Raw genomic sequence first — 20,709 nt, forward strand, 5'->3', positions numbered from 1 at the left:
ATTTGTAAGACATATAATGTTTAAAAAAATCCTAGTTCTGATTCTTTTATAACATTTCATTGTTAATAAATGTTTCGTTTAAAAAGAAGGACATTGTTATAAACGCGCATTTAACCATTTATTTAAGCAAATATCCTCGATCTTCTGTATGTGGAAGGCTTGGTTTGTACCTGAATTTGAGCTCATCGAAAATGGGCTAGTCAAATACAAGTTCAGCCCATGGCGTTTGGCCCATTTTTAGCAAGTGATTTCAATTGTCTTCCAGTGACTTTAAGGTAGAATTTCCGAAACACAAACACCAAGGATAGGCGCCTCGATGCATCAGTTGATCGGACTGCGCTGTCACTTTATCGAAATAGTATCAGAATTCTACCGCTACCATTGATCTGATATTATACAGATTGGGTTCATACAAGCGTTAACTCCGTTCCCGGGATGAAAGTGAAACAAATCGATCAAAAATCTACAAAATAAAGTAACTTCCGGCTTCGACCGCATCTTAAACCGCATCTATAACTGTTGCCTAGCCAACTCGACCTTATGTTAGCCTTCTCGCGGTCTGGAAAGAAGCTGACGTTATCGACCTTCATAAGGCCAGTAAACGGAAAGATGACAATTCTATTTTTCGGCCGAGCAGCTTCTCAATGTCTCTGATCAAGTTATACGGTCGTTTACGCTGCAAGCATGTTTCCTCCAAGGAGATTTTTATTTATGCGCACTTTTAATTCCGTTCAAAGCACTCAAAGCACACACAATCTGGCACCTTGGTGCCAGATTTTCTCAGGTTCGATATGCAAACTATACAATTGCCCATATTGTTGGACAGTCTCGCGCTCATCTTTCAAGACTTTTATCTGACTCTTCCTCTTGAAATTGAGTTGAGGAAAATCGTTTTCCCCAACAACATTAAAAATCATAACAATGACAATCCTATTACAAAGATATCGCTGTTAATAATAAGTCCGGCAATTTTATTTATTGCAAGCACGTAATCCTACTTAATTCTTAAATTACAAATACTTCATTTAAAGTATTCATATTCTATACTAGAAATGCTATTCAGACGTACTACTTAAATTTCTGTTTATTCTTTTCGGGTACTTTATTAAACTAACTATATTGAAACGATATTAAATGGATTCTGAAGTCAGCTGCGTATCACAACATAACGAGGGTTAGGGTGCCAGCCAATATGGTGAAGCACAATTACATAATTGTTTTATCCATAGATATACGGTTTATATTTAATTAATATTTTAAATTTTATCTATTGCATTATAAACCTCGTGTTACAATTTAGAAAACTTATGTCATTCAAAGTATCCATTAAACACTTTCTGATAAAAACTATTTATTTAAATACTTAGTATATGTACATACTTAGATTAGACTAACATATAATGCGATTTAATTTATTAACACGCGCACGTACACAAAAACGAATTTTGTGTACGTGCGCGTGTCAATTTTGTTCATGTTCATCATTAACACCACGCCGTGAACTTCATTTCCATTGAATCATTGTCCCGTCGCTTGCGACGAAGGGCTCGACGAGTAAATTAACCCATAGACACAACCCATTGAGTTTCTCGCATCTACTCAGCGAGTCGCGTTTCCGATCCGGTGATAGATTCTGCGAAGCACTGCTCTTGCTAAGGGCAGTGTTAGCAACACCCCCGGTGTTAGCACACACACGAGCCCCGTGAGCTCACCTACTAGCTCGGTGAATCTAGAATAACCCCTTGAGGCTACTAGCATAGGTAAGAAAAAAAAGTATCATTGAAAGAACAGCAAAAACCATGCTATGGTTTCATCAGTATTCAATATGGGGATTGACGGAAGGAGGAACTTAGATGGCAAAATAATATCAATATGGATGATGTCGTGTGAGCATTCATAAATCAACATGGTGAGTAGGACGTAATGGTGATAGGTCGTTTAGAATGTTATTTCTCTTTATACATCGTCGCTATATATCTTTCACTGAGGAAGTATTTTTAAACGGCGCAGTCTGTCTGGGAGGCGGTAAGCGAGTCTAAAGAATTTGTCTCGGATTTACCGCGCTTAGCCAAGATTAGGTACCTCATATTCTCAAGGACTTTCATTGTTCATAACCTAGTCGTTTGCACGTCGAATATTATATAACAGTCACGAAGTTTTTGCAATATGTCTAAAAGATAGGTAAGAGATATCATATTCATAAAATTAAATGTAATTTTACGATTTAACATTGTGTTATTAATTGGTTTCCGTCATTATATTACATATTTTTTACAGTTTTTATGGTCACGGACGATTAGTCGTATCGTAAAAATGGTTTGAAATATGTCTACTGCTCGCAAAAACTGAAGAAAATACTTATTGATAGCTTCGTGAATATTTTTCATTTAACTCACCAATATTGGAATTAACTTTTCTCGTAGCTGATTTTGCCCAGTTTTATCTCAAAATGTGAATCCATTTTTGCTAGTAAAAAAAAAACAACAAACCAACTGTCATTAAATTTTTATTTTATTTGTACAGGAATACAAAGTAGTTGTGAACATTACACGTATTTATTATGTACTAGCTGACCCGACAGACTTCGTAGTGCCTCAATCCATAAATAAAAGACTTAAACTTTTGTATAAAATAAACTTAAAACAAACAAAAGGAATCCGTCCGTCAGGGGACACATCAAAGGAAAAACAAAATTGTTATTTTTATTTAATTCCGAACATTTTCATATTAATCTACCTTTAAACCTTCTCTGGACTTCCACAAATAATTCAAGACCAAAATTAGCCAAATCGGTCCAGCTGTTCTCGAGTTTTAGCGAGACTAACGAACAGCAATTCATTTTTATATATAGATTATAGATTTATTCATCTATTTAATGATAAGAATAACATTTTCTATGCTTGATCTACCGAGCACTCAGTCATCAATCACTTTAGTTTTGTTCAACGAATAGCTTTCGTTAAGAAAGAACAGTTAATTTATTTAAACGGAACAATATACTGTAGTCTTCCTCTAGCCTCGTCAGTATGAGAACTATGAGACGAGTTTGATACGGAACTAGACGATGAGAGTGTGTCGTTGAATTTTTCATTGCGCCACTTTGAAAAGGTGGCATGATATGAGAACCCTCTTGTCGTGGCCGTTGGAAAGTACATACCCGATCCTGTAGGCCGAATGGTAAACAGTCGACGTCACCAAAAACACGTTCTTACGGATCCTCCCGATCCATTAACAGTGCTTTTAGGTACCAAAAGCATCGGTCATTGTCCTCGTCGAACCCGTCGCTTACGACGAAGGGCTCGACGAGCGAATTAACCCACAGACACAGCCCACTGAATTTCTCGCCGGATCTTCTCAGTGGGTTGCGTTTCCGATCCGGTGGTAGATTCTGCGAAGCACTGCTCTTGCTAGGACCAGTGTTAGCAACACTCCGGTTTGAGCCCCGTGAGCTCACCTACATGTTAGGGTGAAGCTCTCAAGACTATCAGCATAGATAGAGAAAAAAAAGTTATTTTTTTTTCAGTCATTTGACAACCTCGTCTTTATTAAAGTAGCAGCCGAACGCGCCCAAAATGTTTATTCATCAAGTTTTAACGTACGAAATATTCCCCGGAAACTAATGAATGTCCATTCCCCTTAATCGAGTTCGCAGTAATGGATTCCGGACGACGCCGCGTCGGTACATAAAGCGACTTTAGGGGTTCCGACCCCTGTTCAAATATTGTGAAACACTAATTCTAAAACGAATTAAAAAAATATTCGTCCTAGTTGTAGCCAGCAAAAAAAGTTCTAGAATAGATTTAGGTATGCTAGTTTATAGGCGTTCTAAAGAACATTTCAGAATTGGATCTAAACTAAAGTGTTTTTTTTATTAAGTAGCTATTGAAAGACTACAAAAAATGTCAATATCAAAACAAAAAAGAAAATAGAATATTTAAAATAAATGTAAGCCTTGAAGTTGTAGTAATTATGATCGAATTTCAACAACTGGGCTAACCAACAATAGTCAGTATAAATTTTATACTGGTTTTTGAATAAGTTCTCAATACATGAACCAGTAATGTAATGGAAGCTGGCGGACGCAAGGCATGTTTTCTCGAGACCGTTGACACCGCGTGACTCCACCCAATCTTTGGAAATTGCGTTACATTGCGTGGGATGCAAAAGAGAACTGGTAAGTTAGAAAGGTAAAGTTTTTAGAACATACTATTTGTTTTTCCATGCAGACTCCGGAACAGAATTTTTCGATTTACTTTTAGGTACTTTTGTTGAGTTAATGGGTGAACGAATTTACGATTCACCCGGTATTAAGTGGTTACCGGGGGCCAAAGAATCACGTGTATGCCACCACCCTCATAAGTCGTAGTCTCACTTGTGTTGTACAACGGTTGTCCCGTCTTTGAAATCGGAAACCATGACTGCTTCGCGGTAAGAAAAGGCAGGATAGTGCTGCCTACCCGCACGAGTTTACAATACACCCTACTATTGTTATTAATAATTTGACAAATTAAAATAAAAAAATAATCCTGGATACAGCCTTATTCCACGGCACCCCAACCGTGTCCTATTCTTAGTTCTTCCCTCGGGCATAAAATACCCATAACACAGCGGACCCGAGCGACATAAACTCTGGTTTATGGATGAGCTAGTAAAAATGTCACATTAAGTTGCTAAATAAACATGCCCGAAGATTTTTACTTTAAAAACAGGGGCTAGAACAACAGGATTTAACATTTAATAGAATTGATGTAATTTCGAAGGAGTGCGGTTCTAATAGTGCACACGAGACTTCTCTCAAAGATCCAAGAAGGAGATTTTTTTTCCTACCTATGCTGATAGCCTTGAGAGGTTATTTCAGCGTATCCTTAACTAGTAGGTGAGCTCACGGGGCTCAAACCTAACGACGTTGCTAACACGAACCTTAGCAAGAGCCGTGCTTCGCAGAATCTACCACCGGATCGGAAACGCGACCCACTGAGAAGATCCGGCGAGAAACTCAGTGGACAAGAAGGAGCAAGTAATAATTACTGCTAATATAATTAATGTTTTCGATTTCCCCAAGACATACACGTGGCTATGAGACCACCGTATCAGACTATAACATGCCAACGTAAGATGAATCGAAAATAATGTAACGGTAAATTAAGATTTTGTATTAATTTAAACGAGATTGAGGGAGTCCGTTAATTAGGAAGTGTTGCATCAAAAAGCGTTTTTTAAATCTCTTACAACTAGGACGTGAAATGTGTTCTCGGGTGCGCGATATTTGCAGTAATTAATTAGCGATATATTTATATCGTTAATAGCAAATAATGAAATATTTTTCTTTTTCACTAGAAACAAGAATGCTATGCACTTAATTTATGATGCTAACAGTAACACATCGATATTTTTCTAAATCTAGATCACTGCTGTTCCGTGTCTTTACAAATACGGAAGTCCATTTTTCTTCTTAAATCGATTTTAAAACCAATTACGTATTCATAATGACGTCCGGTATAATATGAATCTGCATTTAAATCTCTCTCGGTTTTGAGTTGTCCCTATTTTTAACAAACTTTTTTATTTCTCACAAACCTTATTCTCTTACGGTAGCTTGTTAGCTTGGTAGCGAGAGAGTATTGTATGCCTGCCCGATATATCCCTCTTTCGTCTATTTCTTCCTCAAAGCAAACGGTAGTCATGCGTTCCCATTGCCTTTTTTTTTTTTTTTTTGACGCGACCCCTTTACAGAATAAAATTAAGACTTCGAAATATCCAATGGTGGCTGCATTCACTTTGTGATCATTATGAGCTTCCATGACCACCGAATGAATACCAGAGACTCATAAGATCTACTGTATTGATCTAGGGCAATAAAAGAAAAATTATGTAGCATGTTTACTACACAGAGTTGGTTATTAACATGGATTCAGTTTGCAATTGCAGTTTTCTTTATTATTTAATGCTTAGATTGGTGGAAGAGCTCACAGCACACCTAGTATTCAGTGGTTACCGAAGCCCGTAGATATCAACAATGTAAATGCCACTACCCACCTCGAGACATGAGTACTGTCTCAATTTTACAGTGCAACGGTTGCCCTATCCTTCAAACCGAAATACATTACTGCTTCATGTCATAAATGTGCAGGGTGGTGGTACCTGTACGGGCTCACAAGACGATTTACCATCAGATAAATTGATTAGACAGAAAAAAAAAATTCTAACTAAAATACACAGCTAAATGAAAAGTAGAAATCCTATTCAGTGAAGCTGAGACACACCATAAATCAATACTTCGATACAATAATAATAAATTAGGCGTATCGTAGCTCCCCTTCGGAGTGAAGCTAATCCATCATTCTCCCTTAGCTTCGTGCCTCGTGGTTCAATTTCTTACAAAAACTAGACAGAATTCAGTTTCTTTCGACACCGGATATCCAGCCTAACGTGGGGTTAGAAACACAAAAATGTTGACACTTTTCATTATCACCCCGCATTTAGATAACCAATATAAATTTGCTGTTCGAAAACTATCATTTCCTCTACAACTGGAACATGAAAAAATAGTGCAACTACAAACACAACTTGGCCTCCACAAGTCGGGGTGGTTGTGAAAACAAAGCGGTGCGGAGTGCAAAGAGCGTTATTTCTGTGTTAAAACAAACTGACGATATTTTTCTTGATAAAACCGGCTTAAGTCGGCGCTTCGAAGCTTTAGATGCTGATAAAATTAGTAAAAGTCTCATGAGAATTAGGTTATACGTGTATATTAGAATATTGTTTAAATTAAGTGATTAAGAAGTAGATAGATAAAGAGTGAAAATTTTAATGCGATTAAAATAAAACAGACTAATTAAACAATCTTTGATTGGTTAAATTATTACAACATCTCTTACTATTATACAACGAAATTACCAACTTGATTTAAACTATTTCAAGGAAAAAATAAATATAATATATTTGGTCTAATGTGTAACTATACTGAGACCTTAGAGCGTATCTCAAGGTGGGTGGCGCATTTACGTTGTAGATGTCTATGGGCTCCAGTGACCACTTAAGCCCAGGTGGGCTGTGAGCTCGTCCATCCATCTAAGCATGAAAAAAAAATTAAGTATTCGAAATCTCAAAAAAAGAGATCTGAGAGAGGCTGTGAGCTCGCGCACCAATCAAAGCAATAAAAAAAAGTGACCTTTATGCCAAATTTATTTCGATATTCTTTTAAAAAATATACCCAATTTATGCATTGCTGGTATCTCAGGACCTTTTTATCTAAGCCAGCTGAAGTAAATGCATATAATTCTCATCGAAAGGACTCCCTTTTTTCGCAGCATTGATGTAGGTTGGCACGTAACTATGGGGAGGGAAATTGAAAATATTTCACGGGCTTTAGAAAAAACTGTACACGAATTGGCAATTTGCAGCGGACCACTTGACACGTGGAAATGGCGCGACCGCGTGTGGGTGGACACGGGTTTTACTTTTAAAGGTTAAAAATTAGACAATAAATTTTGTGCTTGATTGTTTTTGTCTGCATTATATCAATGCTTCTAAATTAGATCAGTCAAAAAAATATTGGGAATATAGAGCTTTAAATTCACATTTAAATATATGAATGGAATAAAAACCAAGGTAAGATTTTCTGCTGTATTATGGGTGCCGAGAATACACATACGGGAAACTTTTTACTGAGGGTAGAGTGTAATGAAATCTCGCGCCGGTAATTATCAGCAGCCAGCCTATTTCTGCCGCGAAGTAATCATACGTACCACTGAATGGTGGGACGTGTTCTGAGACTTATAACTCGTGTCTCAAGGTGGGTGGCGCCATTTACGATGTAATGTCTATGAGCTTTAATAAAAGACAAACACAACTACGCTGAGACACCTAATTCCAAATTTCACAATAATACTGACTCCGATCGGAAATTGAATCAGGACGCGGAATCAGTTAGGGTCACTTTTTTTCCCTAGCTCTGCTTGTAGCCTTAGGAGGCTATGCCAGCGTGACCGAACGAATAGATGAGCCTAGCAAGAGCAGTGTGCTGAGTGCGAGTTTTTTAACGTTCTAGATAGCGTAAAAGTTAGCTCATATTTGTATGGAATGGGATTGTTTGCGTACGTTTGTCGCTAGGGGCACTGTTCCGACTGCATACAAAATTGGGTTAACTTTTACGCTATCCAGAACGTTATGAAACTCGCACTAAGCACACTTGGCTTCGCAGAATCTACCACCGGATTGGAAGCGCGATCCACTGAGAAGATCCGGCAAGAAACTCAGTGAGCTGTGTCTATGGGTTAATTTACTCGCCGAACCCTTCGTCGCAAGGGACGGGTTCGACGAGAACGGTGACCGATGTTTTAGGTACCTAAAAGCATCGTTAGAGGATTGGGAGGATTGGAAATAACGTGGTTAGCGTTACTAACCAACTACCTACTGACGACTCGACGGCGCGGCGAGAAGGCGAAATATTACTATACTTGATCTTTAATATATCAGTTATTATATTACTTAACACGTTGCCATGTAGATCACCGATGCCCTACGTGGCTTATTGAAGTAATTATGTCGATTTCTGTTACTAAGCGCTTGGATCGTTTAACTTTGCCTTCTTTTGTTTGTTAATATATGTTTTAGTCATCATAGGTCTTTCAGAAAAGGACTTATTATCAGTATCTTCGGATTCGTTCTTCCTAGAATCTACTAAATGTTCCGGCGCCTTAGTAAGAAGATCGAAGAGAGAAATCGACATAATCACGGCAAGTGAGTGCAAGAAGCGTTGTCCGTTCGACGAGTAAATTAACCCTCAAATACAGCACACTGAGCTTCTCGGCGGATCTTCTCAGTGGGTCGCGTTTCCGATCCGGTGGTAGATTCTGCGAAGCACGGCTCTTGCTAGGGTTCGTGTTAGCAACATCGTCAGGTCTGAGCCCCATGAGCTTACCTAATAGTTAAGGTTACGCTGAAATAGCCTCTCAAGGCTCTCATCTTAGGTAGGAAAAAAAAGGAGCGTTGTCATTTGCACGCGTATAATACACACGTCAAAATAAAATGTATTCGCCTTTCTAGTATTAAAAAACACCAACCTTCACGGATGATAGTGTAATGAGTTAATTTTCACGCCGACTAGAACCAATGTCAATTCGATAAATAGATGTATATCCTTTCATGTGACAGCATTAAAATGCGCGTATAACAGGGCGTTACAAATTTATTGTATTTAAACAAAGTATAAAACGTATGATGGCAAACGACACACATTACTTGTGTATACCATTTAAAGATGAAATATTGTGAGTTGTTTGTCGCGCTCGGTGTTGTGTTTCTGGTAAGATTAACATTATAATCGTAATTACTAGACGTATAATAATTTTAGTTCAATTATTTAATTCAATTAGTTTTAGTTCACTGATGGTAGGACGTCTCGTGAGTCCGCACGGGTAGGTACCAGCACTCTGTCTATTTCTGCCGTGAAGCAGTAATGCGTTTCGGTTTGACGGTTGGGGCAGCCGTTCTATTGTTAAAACTCAGAGACCTCACTCTCTCTTGAACTCTTATCCCAAGGTGGGATGCGATATTTACATTGTAGATGTCAATGGACTCTGGTAATCACTCAGCACCAGGTGGGCCGTGAGGTCGTCAACGCATCAAAGTAGTAAAAAAAATTATCAAGTGTGATCAACACAATCTCAATTTGTGTTTATACTTTAAATAAAGTTCCGTTTGCATCAAATAATATTTGTTTATTCTATTATGTAAAAAACAACCTTTATAATCCAAGCAGCTTTGTCTTGAAGTTAGAGCTACGGATGCCTTATAACGTGTATCAAATATTTAAAGATTTCTATAAAGGTAGTCGCATTTATAGCAGTATATTAATTGAATTGTGTAATCTGTGGGTTTCCGGTACGCTTATTGACTTGTGGCGAGCAATAAACGCAAACATAGGGTATTTTTATATTCATTGAGTTGCCTCTTTTCTCATATCGGACTCCACTGTGACTGGGCTGGGGGCCGGTACATCATCCAAATCAGTCTCAAGTCCTACAGCCAAGAAGTTATTGATAATTAGATTTTCAGCACCCGTTCTGGCGCATTTCATATGCTAAGCGTTTTATTCATTATTCAGTCACAGATGGAATTCACTTTGTCTATTTTTTCCGATCCGTCTGTCAGTAGTAGACTTGACGTTAAACTTGACGACTTAGACATAACGGAGACTTTATGAACTCAATATATTTTCTTTGGACAGACAACAAATTCTTAATAGTTACAGATGGATATTAACTTAAAGTTTATCCTCTTATATGTTTAAATTTCAGATGCTGATTCAAGACTACAACACAGGTACACATAGTATTGCATAGTTGTATAGGTACTTACTCATTTTAGATTAGCTTGACCAAGCTATACCCAGTACCCAGTACCCAGACCTAGAAAATTCAAATAGTCAAATTATCGATAGATCCCTTAATTTTCATGACTTATCGGTTATTATTATTATTATTATTATTATCTTGTTCCCCTACCTATTAGCTGGTTGCCCTTAGGGGATATTCCAGTTAGGACGTTAACTAGCGCCTGAAGAGTCTAAAAGCACTGACAGTGAATCCGTCGAATCCGACAAGACATGTTTCGGGCGACGGCTGCGGAAATATGTTCGGTTATACTAAATGTGGTGGTGGAATAGTTATAACATTAAATAAATAATAGTTTAAAAAAAAAAAACTAACAAAATACGTTTTTATAGAAAATCCAACTAAAAATAGATATTTTTTTTAATAAATTTGAATTAAAAATAGTGTAAGAAAAAATTACTTTATTGTAAAAAAAGCGTGGGGTGCTTTTCAGGATATTATCAAAATAACCCTTCTACTCATAAAATCTTTTTTTTTCATTTTATAGTTGAATTTCAATTTTTTCAATTTATTTTTTTTATTTTGAATTGTCATCGGTCCTTAATAAGTATACCAAAGTTCGAGTTAAGTAGTTTCGAAGTTTTGAAGAGGGTCAAAATCATGTTCAAAGATTCCGTTACATACTAACATACATACGCCTGAAGCTAATACAAGCGTATTAAAAAATATTAATAATGAATTAACAACAACAACAGCATTTAAATTTATCCGAAATAGCCTTGAAAATTACTTCGTTTTACAGATATGCAATATTTATTATATGATTTTTAATTAAGTACATATTATTAAACGTAATCTTGCTCTCATAAGAACCCAGGCGCTATCCGCCGATATTACTTACTGCTTTGATTTCAGTAACTGCGGCGCCTGAGCCCTGCTTCAGTTTCCACCACTTTCCACGCCGTCAAACCACTGAAGCTCCGAAAACAGAAGAACCGACTACACAAGCTGAACCGATAAAAGAGAAGAAAGTAAAGAAATTGGAAAAACGTTAGTTCTCTCTAGGATATAGCGTGTCTTTTATCAAGCCATCTGTGTGCTTTCCTTCATTTGCCGCTAGGGGCGCTGTTCCAACTCCATACCGATTTGAGTTTACTTTTACGCTTTCGAGAACGTTAAAAAACACGCACTAAGCATACTGATATTATATTTGAGGATACGTCGCGTTGTGGGTGACAATGTTTTGAGTGATGCCTATGTCCAATAGTGACCCTTTGTAGACTGGTAAAGATGACAATGAAATGAAATGATGCTACGTGATTACTCCTAAATTAATTCCTTAATCAATAACAATTTTATAGCGCACAAATAACTTTGTATTATAAGATTGTATAGAGTACAAATAACCGTCCAAAGAACCAGGTGTTTGTTACAGCTTCGGAATTAATTTGGATATGTACAATTAAACCTATAGTTACATCTATGACCCATAGTGAGAAAGACGCGCGGTGTTTTCATATCGACCGATGTGGCTATGCCAAGCCTCATATCCTGTAGGGACCAATACGTATTTAATGTTTAAAAATGATTTTCACGATAAGGGAGAAACATTAATAAAATGGAATCGTTTTCAATTACTGGTAATACGGGCGCACAGTGGGTGGTTACCACCATGCATTCTGTTTCTGTTGCGAGGCAGTGTTCCATTATGCAAAACAGCTTGAATACCGACCTCGTTTCTCAATGGCGGTAGTAGAGATTCGCTTTGTGATGACTGTGACCTGCGCTAACGACTTAACAGAAATTGGGCAGGGTTCATCAGCTCAGCAGAAGAAATAAAAAAATATATATGTATATTGCAGACAGCCTGTGTAGTCATAATAAGTAATAGATAAATGGTAACAAATCACGCACTCCACGCTCGTTATCCAAATTAGGTTTCCCTGTGTTATGAATACCAGGCACTTATACATACTTATATACGTCTAAATCTATACATATATATATATATATAATAAACACCCAGACAAACAGCAAACGAACCTGCTCATCACGCGGATGTTTGCCCGATGTGGGAATCTAACCCACGGCGCAACCGTCAGGGCACTATCAGGACCGTCAGCCTTTAAGCTAAACTATATGTAACATGATAAACTAATATTATTTTTCTTACCGAGTTTTTTTTTTTCTTACAGTTGTACAAAATTGGTGTAAGTATTGGAGTTAATGTTATATTAATAATCATATTAATTTACCGTTTATTCATATTAATAAGAATTTATTAAACACATATAAGAAAATGAAAGAGATGCAGGACGTAGTTACACGGGTCTTCCCAAAAATCCACTGAAAAGTTTCAGTAAATAACCACTATTTTACTGAGACTTTATTTCATCCCATTTCATCTCTTTTCATTTAATTTCATTCTTATTGATCAGGAGTCTCAAATTAATCAACTTCATTTCATTTCGCCTCATATCACTGGCAACAATGGCGTCGCAGAAAACCAATTGCAAAAAGAAAGCTTCATAAAAACTGTAGTGGCTATTGCATAAAGTTATCCACATTCAAGATGAATATTGCCTGCCATACGTAATACGTTTTTATGTAACTTATTAATTCTTATTTAGCCTTAATTCAATTCGTATTTGGCTTTTTCTAATTACTAATAATTAAATTTTGCTTGCAGTTTCGTTACTCTTTTAATTGAAGGTCTGAAGGATTGGGTACAAAAAGAAAACAAAATTCCAGGACTCAAGAATGTAAACTGTTAGGACTAATTTTTCAATCATCGGACATTACATTAATAAATCATAAAAAAACTATTCCTTTATTCATACCAATATAATTTCTAATTGTTCTGTCGTATTTTATTCATACACAATTATTATTCTCTGTAAATTGTAAAATTTGCCCTTGGATATCACTTGAAGTGTCATTTTTGGCGTCACCAAATTGTCATATACTATATTTAACTGTCATTGTTATAAATAAATTATTGAAACATTCATTTAAACTCAAACAAATAACTTTCAGCCGAATTGTTTATATTTTCTTCTAATGCTGGCCACTCACGTGCGCGCGAACATTCGTACAATGTACAAGGGCTGTCAGACATTCATTCGCAAACTTATCGGCTGTGCAAATGGGTTCGGTATTTAATTTGCGAACCCGTTTGCGCTTCCTCCTACACTTGTTTACGAATGTCTCACGAATTTCTCCTCTTTTTTAATTCGTCAATAGAACATTGAAGAGAAAAAGAGTTTTTAATTCTTTCCCAGGCGTCATTAACGGCCATTCTGTTTTTATGGGATTTCTTTTGAGGGTCCCATATGGTCGATTAATTTTGCAGGAGTTCAATGAACCCCATCACCTTGGTGTTGTTCCAATCCATGATGAAGGTACGCTACACAGTGGACGTCACGATCTATGAAAATGGCGAAACATTCATTACCTTCGCAATCGTGGGCGCAAATGTGTGGGAGACTATGCAAAGGATCGCGGTTCGCGCGCTTTGATGTCCGTTAAAAAACCGACAGAGTTTGGAAAACCGCGAATGCAGCGAAAACTTTGAATAATCATCTGCGAATGACTTTCTACACTTGTGGGTTTGCGTATTCGTGCGAATGTGAGTGACCGGTATAACGAACGGGGTGCAAGGGTACTTACTACTCGTATTACTTACTTACTCAAAACAAAAGCCGAAACATTAACATTGACACAAAAGTATTCCATTAATGTATGTATGAGCGCGCAATCGAAAGCTTTTTTTTTACTTAAACTGATAGCTTTGAGAGGCTATATCAGCGTAACCTTAACTAGTAGGTGAGCTCACGGGGCTCAAACCTGACGACGTTGCTAACACGAACCCTAGCAAGAGCCGTGCTTCGCAGAACCTACCACCGGATCGGAAACGTGACCCACTGAGAAGACCCGGCGAGAAACTCAGTGGGCTGTGTCTGAGGGTCAATCGAAAATGTTAACCGCACATTAACAAATTTTATTCATTGCGTGCAGTAATGAATGTTAGTTTTTGCTATCGTGTCACACATTATACTAAAACTCTGTAACGGTCCTGTGTTTGGTAACGGGTCGCTCACACCCGATTTTGCAATTTAGGTAGATACTGGGTAAACCAACGCCTTCGTCAATTTAATAGATAACTTTTTGTCATGGGATGTATCATAATACCGCACAGTTAATGACCACCCTCATTTCTGTCGCGAGGCAGTCAGTTGAAATGTGGGACACAATTGGTACTACGACCTCATGTTTAAAAGAGGGGGCAGCATTCACGTGGTACGAAGTAGGCCGGGAGCTCATATCATCTAAGCAATAAGATAATACTATGCTTCTCTTTCTATTTCTTTACGTTCATATACTAGGTGCAAGCGGACTATTTCTAAAAACTTAAACTTCCAATTTGTACTGACCGCCAATTGTACTTTTTGTATGTATCGCACTGTTTGTTTTTTGGTGTACAATAAAGAATACTCTCTCTCTGTCTTTCTCTCTCTCTGTCTTTCTCTCTCTCTCTGTCTTTCTCTCACTTCTATAGGTTTAAAATTTAACTTGAAATTAGTTTTCAATTATTTACCAGTGACGGCCCCTTGGAGTTCATCCGGCTGGGAAATGCAAGAAGCTCCAGAGCAGTCAAGGAATATGTTCGATACTTTCATTTCCAGTTACATCAATTTTATAGCTTACCTGTTTAATATGTTTTGATAATTTATCACGATCGTTATTTCATCGATCAATCTTTATTCGTAGCTTATAAATTTTTACTGAAATACGAATTTTTGTTACCAAATAAAAAATGCTCTCAGTATTGCAAGCCATGTACCTCCCAGCTAGTCCATTTTTTGTACAGTTTTATAAAATCTATTCTTAAGTACACTTTAATTACTCAATAAAATATAAAAACCCAATTAATTTTAATTCATTTTATTGACTCATTTCACAACTTAAAATGAGAAACAGATTTACTGTACAATAACAGTCACAATCATACAAAACATTAGGGCTACTACATCGAATGTTATTGTACAGTAAAACTTTACATTCACGTCCCAGCACACGGTGCCAGACCGATAACAAAACATTAAATAATTACATACATCAATTCTGAGCGTAATCCCCATCTACACGGACATCAGTACGAAACGTCGGACACATATTTACTTACACACAACATGTCCCTACGAATCGGTAAAATTCGAGCCAAACACACGCACAGTGCTAAAAACAAATGACAATAGTATTGGAATTGTAGAAGATTGCGCAACGAGAGGTTTTAAAAGAAGAATTCTCCACGCACGCACACTACGTACCCCGAGGTACTCAATGTCTTGGCACTCACTAATTAATCACAACAGCCTACAGCTCATCGTGTTCCTCCTGAAAGAAAAAAAAAACAATTAGAAAAGTGATTAAGGATGTTAAATTATTTGATTGGTTCATATTCTTAAAATCAATATTTGAATATGCAATTGCGAAAAGGGCACATATCCATATTTTGTCAAATAAGTTTTTTATATAAATGTAAATTTGAGGTTTACCTACACCCATTTTATAATAATTCCGTAATTTCCAATTGCTAATTAACACTAAAATATATCTCAAAAGTTAATATTTTAAATTTAACACTGCTTTAGAAAATAATCATTTTTTCACTTCCTGAACATTTTACATTTTCAGAGATGTGCCCCCCTTTTCGAAATTGCATATTCATTTATATTAGAGTACTGACCACAGGCGCTGCGTCTGCAGTCTCATCGTCGAGGTCCTCATCATCTTCCTCATCGTCAGGCTTTTCCGCCTTCTCCTTCTCCCTCTCAGCCTCGTCTTGTTCGCTCTTCATTTTCTTTTCTCCCTCCTGCCTCTTCTTGATGACCTCTCCCCTCTCTTTGGCGGCGGCCGGGTCGTCAGTAATAAGGAAGTCGTCAAAGATGGTACCGGACTTGACTTGCCACAAATCGAGACCGACAGCGCAGATTTCGTCGCGCTTGTACAGGTTTGAATCAGGAGTGTACTCTGGGTTGTCGATTTCAGGATGGACCCATGGGCCTTTGTAAGCTGGGTTGTCAATCTGAAAATAATTAAATTTCAGTATTTATAGAAAAATTAGCTATCTAGAGACACTTATTTATTAAATTTAAATTGCTAGGTTTAAAGGTGGTATTAAATTTTTTATCTTTTTGTTGTATTTTGATTGTACTCGACACTAATATGAAAGTTTCTGGAATATTCCAGGATTCATTAGTAAGTACCGTAGTACCGTACGTGTATTTAAATAGTGAATGACGCTTGGGCTTTCTGTAAAAAATCATAAAAAATGTTCTGACAATTAATTATGAACACGATGCAAAATAAAATGGACAAATCAGTAGAGCTATTCTAAGAGCTGGTGACAATTGATTTTTATATTTAGATTTAAGATTAACCAAAACCACCCAAAGATCTCAGGTGCATTCAACTTTGAGATCTCTTTCACATTGGCGTATTTGTACACAAGTAATTCTCACATAAATGTATCTGTACATGTCAACAAACACTAGTTCAAAGACCTTTTCCATTTCCAATTAGCAGTACTATGGTGACGTGAGTTTTATACATACATATCGAGGCCTGAAAGGCAAACGTGACTAAGCGACAATGCGTGAACTTTACAGTAGACTAATTTAAAGTTGAAAAACGTGAAAAAATATATTTAAACGAATCTAGCTGTACGATTGAATTTTAAGAAACCTAGAAAAATATAATTTTTTTTGCACATCGAATACGGTTTTTGCCTATTATTTATGTATCAAGCAGTTATTGTTGCTTCACATTTACCTTTCAAGCGTCGATATATAGTTTGACTATCACCTGCATCTATCAGAAAATAATAATGCAGGGCACCATTTTGATAGTGACGAAAAATAGAATTATCACTTAGCACCTTATCTGTTTATAATATTTCATAAATAATTACACAATAATTTTAGTCTATTCAGTGCCTAAAATTATAGTGACCCTTTTATAATATTCCACATACAGATTCGATCAGTTAATAAAGTTACCTGTTTTGGTGCCCAAACGCCCTTGTAGTCTGGGTTGTCAATCATAGGTGGCTCCCATTCTCCGTCCATCTCATCATCCCAGTCTTCAGGTTTGGTGGCATCTGGGTCTGGAATGTGTTCAGGCTTGTCCCAATCCTCAGGCTTCTTGTCTTCGGGGTCTGGAATAGTGGGCTTGTCATCCCAGTCTTCTGGTTTCTTGGCTTCAGGGTCCTGTAGAAATGTTTCAAAATTTAGCATAAAATTGTTGCAGTGTTTGAAATTTATTTTTAAAGTACTGTTAATGCACTCACAGCTTTGGCGGTTTTAAATGATTATTAAGACACCATACTGTATCACAGGCACAAGCAGAGAACAAGTTGAATATTTCAGATTTAATTTGTATGTGTAAAATGTCATCTTTTTTAAATATTTAAAGCTAAAGGCATTAAAGTTTTGGCATATGCATATTAAAACTTTAGCTTTTTGTGCCAATTTTTTTTATGTAGGAGTTAAAAAACGTAGGTTTAATTACAAGTGAGTCAAATAATTCAATTATTATCAGTCAATTATCATGAGCCAGTAAATTTTAAGGGCACACAAAAAAAAAATCCTGCCACAAGATAACTCACCTTGATTTTCTTAGGCGGAAGGAAGTCCCAGTCTGCCTCTAGGTCGCCAGATTCAACTTTCTCATTGTCAATGAGGACTTCATAGGTGTTGTCAGGTTTCACAATCAGAGTGTACAAATGTGTGTAGACATCATCTTTGCAGCGGATATCTTTTTTGATGAGATGGTTCTTACCCTTGTAGCTGAAGATTACATGTACCTGTATAAAAGAAACAGAATGAAATTATTATTTTCTGTTATGGGATTAATATCTTTATTGTAATGGGATCTGTCTAGTAGTGATACATGAATTGATAAGACAGATGAAGAATGCTTGTACATTGTACTTGCTTGATTGCACACAACAGCCCGTAAAGTCAGTAATTACCTAATTTGAGCAACTGTTTTAAAATCTGCGCCTGTTCTTTATTCAAATAATTTTCTTAATAAAAATTTCCAACATACAACACCATTTTTTTTATAAAGTGATAAACATGACAACACATGAACAAACAACATAAATTAAAATGTTTTATTTTTATTCTACTAATTCATTTCAATTCTTAAAAAACTTTATAATAACACCTGCATACTGAATCACATTTTTATTATTAATTTAGATTTTAAAAAAACTTTTCAAGTACATATACAATATTAGTTCATGCTAATGTATAACTGCCACAATCAAAGAATATAAACACAATTAAGGTTAAATTATCAAAATTAATATATATTCAATTTGACTTCAAATCAACAAATGAAAGCCTTTCTCACCAGGAACTCAATTCCATTCATTAGGAGTTATGAAATTTTATCTACCCAAATAATTTGTTTATAATATTTATATTATTTTTAATGTACTACACAAATATTACAAAATACTTATATTACAGTATATTTTGTCAAAATCTAATCCCTCATTCGATTACATTTTATCAGTCTCTGTAGTCTAATGAAACTCTGTAGTCTATTTACTAAACACATTCTAACCAGCAATAACGTATAGAAAGAAGAAGTTATAATTAATGTTTATTTCTCACCTTCTTGGTTCCTGGACCACAGATGTCAGGGCCGAACATAATCTCATATGGAGTCTCTCCGTGCATGTCCTTCTGCTCCAGTTTGCAGTCAAAGACCTTGAGGTATCCGCCTCCACAGTCAATGTCTTGTTCATGTTTGACAGTGAACTGGACGACCAAGGGTTTACCCTCATTACTGAACGGTTTGAACTTGCGGGAGAGAGCATAGAACCTCGCATCTTCAGAGGTTTTCAAACCTGAAACAATCTCGCTATTAGGAGGAGTATTGTAAGAATTTTATTTTCACATCGCTACCTTTCGGTCATAGTTCATTGAACTCAACATGTTGCAATACATTTATAGCAACCATGACGTGTTAAGTGCGGTTTGGTGAATTTAAGCAAGAGTTCAATTTTTTGTAAATGAAACTGGTTCGTCGTCCAACTTAGGGTTACATTCACGATGTACTGTCACATAGTCCCCTGCACTAAGGACAACTAAGAAGGTACTTTTAGAACTTACCTTTGTCATCCTCTGGGTCGCTGAAGAACTTTCCAGCAGTCAATTTAAACTTTCCAAATTCTTTTCCTGGGTGCTCACTGTACACCCAATTGCTTTCCCACGAATCTAGAAGTAAACGATTCTTATTAGCACAATAAACCGGCATCCGATGGCTGCTAAATCAATACACGCGGCACACCGGCACTTCAATTAAAACAGTGTTTTTGATGTATGTAGTTTACTTACCATCAGGAAACTTCTCCTCAAAGAATACATCACAATTTATCGAAGATAATGCCAGCAAGCTGACAACGACCAGTACAACAGCTTTCATTTTCGATTCACAGTACCACCTTCTTCAACAAAAGACAGGCCACGAATAATTTCAATATTTGGCGAATGCACTATTATTACTTCGACCGGCTTGCGACCTGCTTGAATTCACTGTCTCTGTTTCATTCCAGCAATTTACTTAAGAGTAAAAAAGAAAGACTATCCCACGTAATGCTATTACGTGTACTGAACTAGAAACAGGTATACATTTTGGGACGTTTGAGTATACGAGTGTAAGCGTGACAAAACATTGAAACAATTTAATGTAAACGTAATTACGACGACAGACAGATGGAACGTTCCTATAGGCTCAACATTGACCAATAAATAATGAACACACTTCATGAAAGTGCTGCTGGTGATAGCGGGAAAATTTAAAATTAAATTCCAAAGCAAAGCTATAAACCTATACGACAATATAAATTTAATAATCTACAAATATAGCTCAATTTTTTATAACCACTATTAATGAGAATCAAATAAATTGTTCAAATATATTTTTACTCCTATTTTAAAGCATTTAAATGATAACTTATTTTGCCAGAATATTCTGCCTGAGTGTCAATCTCTTGTTCATAAGCAAACCACCAATCAGAATTGCACATGACATTAGAAAGAGATACTAATATTATCTATGTTTTAGACAAAACGGGATGTAAGATATCTAAATACGTGTCGATGCTTTCGAATGTCGATACACTCGATACTCGATATCTAAATATTCTAAATAATGTCCCTTTGAATATAATCAAAGTAATGTCCACATTATGACACAAAACTGCAAATCGTGTACTGAATAGAAGTTGAGCTTATAGGTAATCCATTAAAAATACTAATTATCTTTTAGAATAAAGACACCGAATGGGGGCGAA

At 36.5% G+C, this 20,709-nt stretch overlaps 2 protein-coding genes across 2 annotated transcripts; one reads left to right on the forward strand and one right to left on the reverse strand.

The window, feature by feature from the left end:
- Positions 1-9,162: 9,162 nt before the first annotated feature.
- Positions 9,163-15,265, forward strand: LOC114249568 (uncharacterized). Its single transcript, XM_028183230.2, has 5 exons — positions 9,163-9,307; positions 10,302-10,326; positions 11,253-11,387; positions 12,533-12,547; positions 14,938-15,265. Exons 1-5 carry the CDS (start codon positions 9,263-9,265, stop codon positions 15,060-15,062), a joined length of 345 nt encoding a protein of 114 aa, XP_028039031.1. The 5' UTR covers positions 9,163-9,262; the 3' UTR covers positions 15,063-15,265.
- Positions 15,266-20,157, reverse strand: Crt (calreticulin). The gene is made up of 7 exons (XM_028183113.2): positions 19,751-20,157; positions 19,526-19,630; positions 19,025-19,260; positions 18,007-18,204; positions 17,399-17,608; positions 16,087-16,425; positions 15,266-15,734 (listed from the first exon to the last, which is right to left on the reverse strand). Exons 1-7 carry the CDS (start codon positions 19,836-19,838, stop codon positions 15,714-15,716), a joined length of 1,197 nt encoding a protein of 398 aa, XP_028038914.2. The 5' UTR covers positions 19,839-20,157; the 3' UTR covers positions 15,266-15,713.
- Between the last annotated feature and the right edge of the window lie 552 nt (positions 20,158-20,709).

The sequence above is a fragment of the Bombyx mandarina genome, chromosome 22 (assembly GCF_030267445.1).
Source record: "Bombyx mandarina strain Sakado chromosome 22, ASM3026744v2".
Taxonomy (NCBI): domain Eukaryota; kingdom Metazoa; phylum Arthropoda; class Insecta; order Lepidoptera; family Bombycidae; genus Bombyx; species Bombyx mandarina.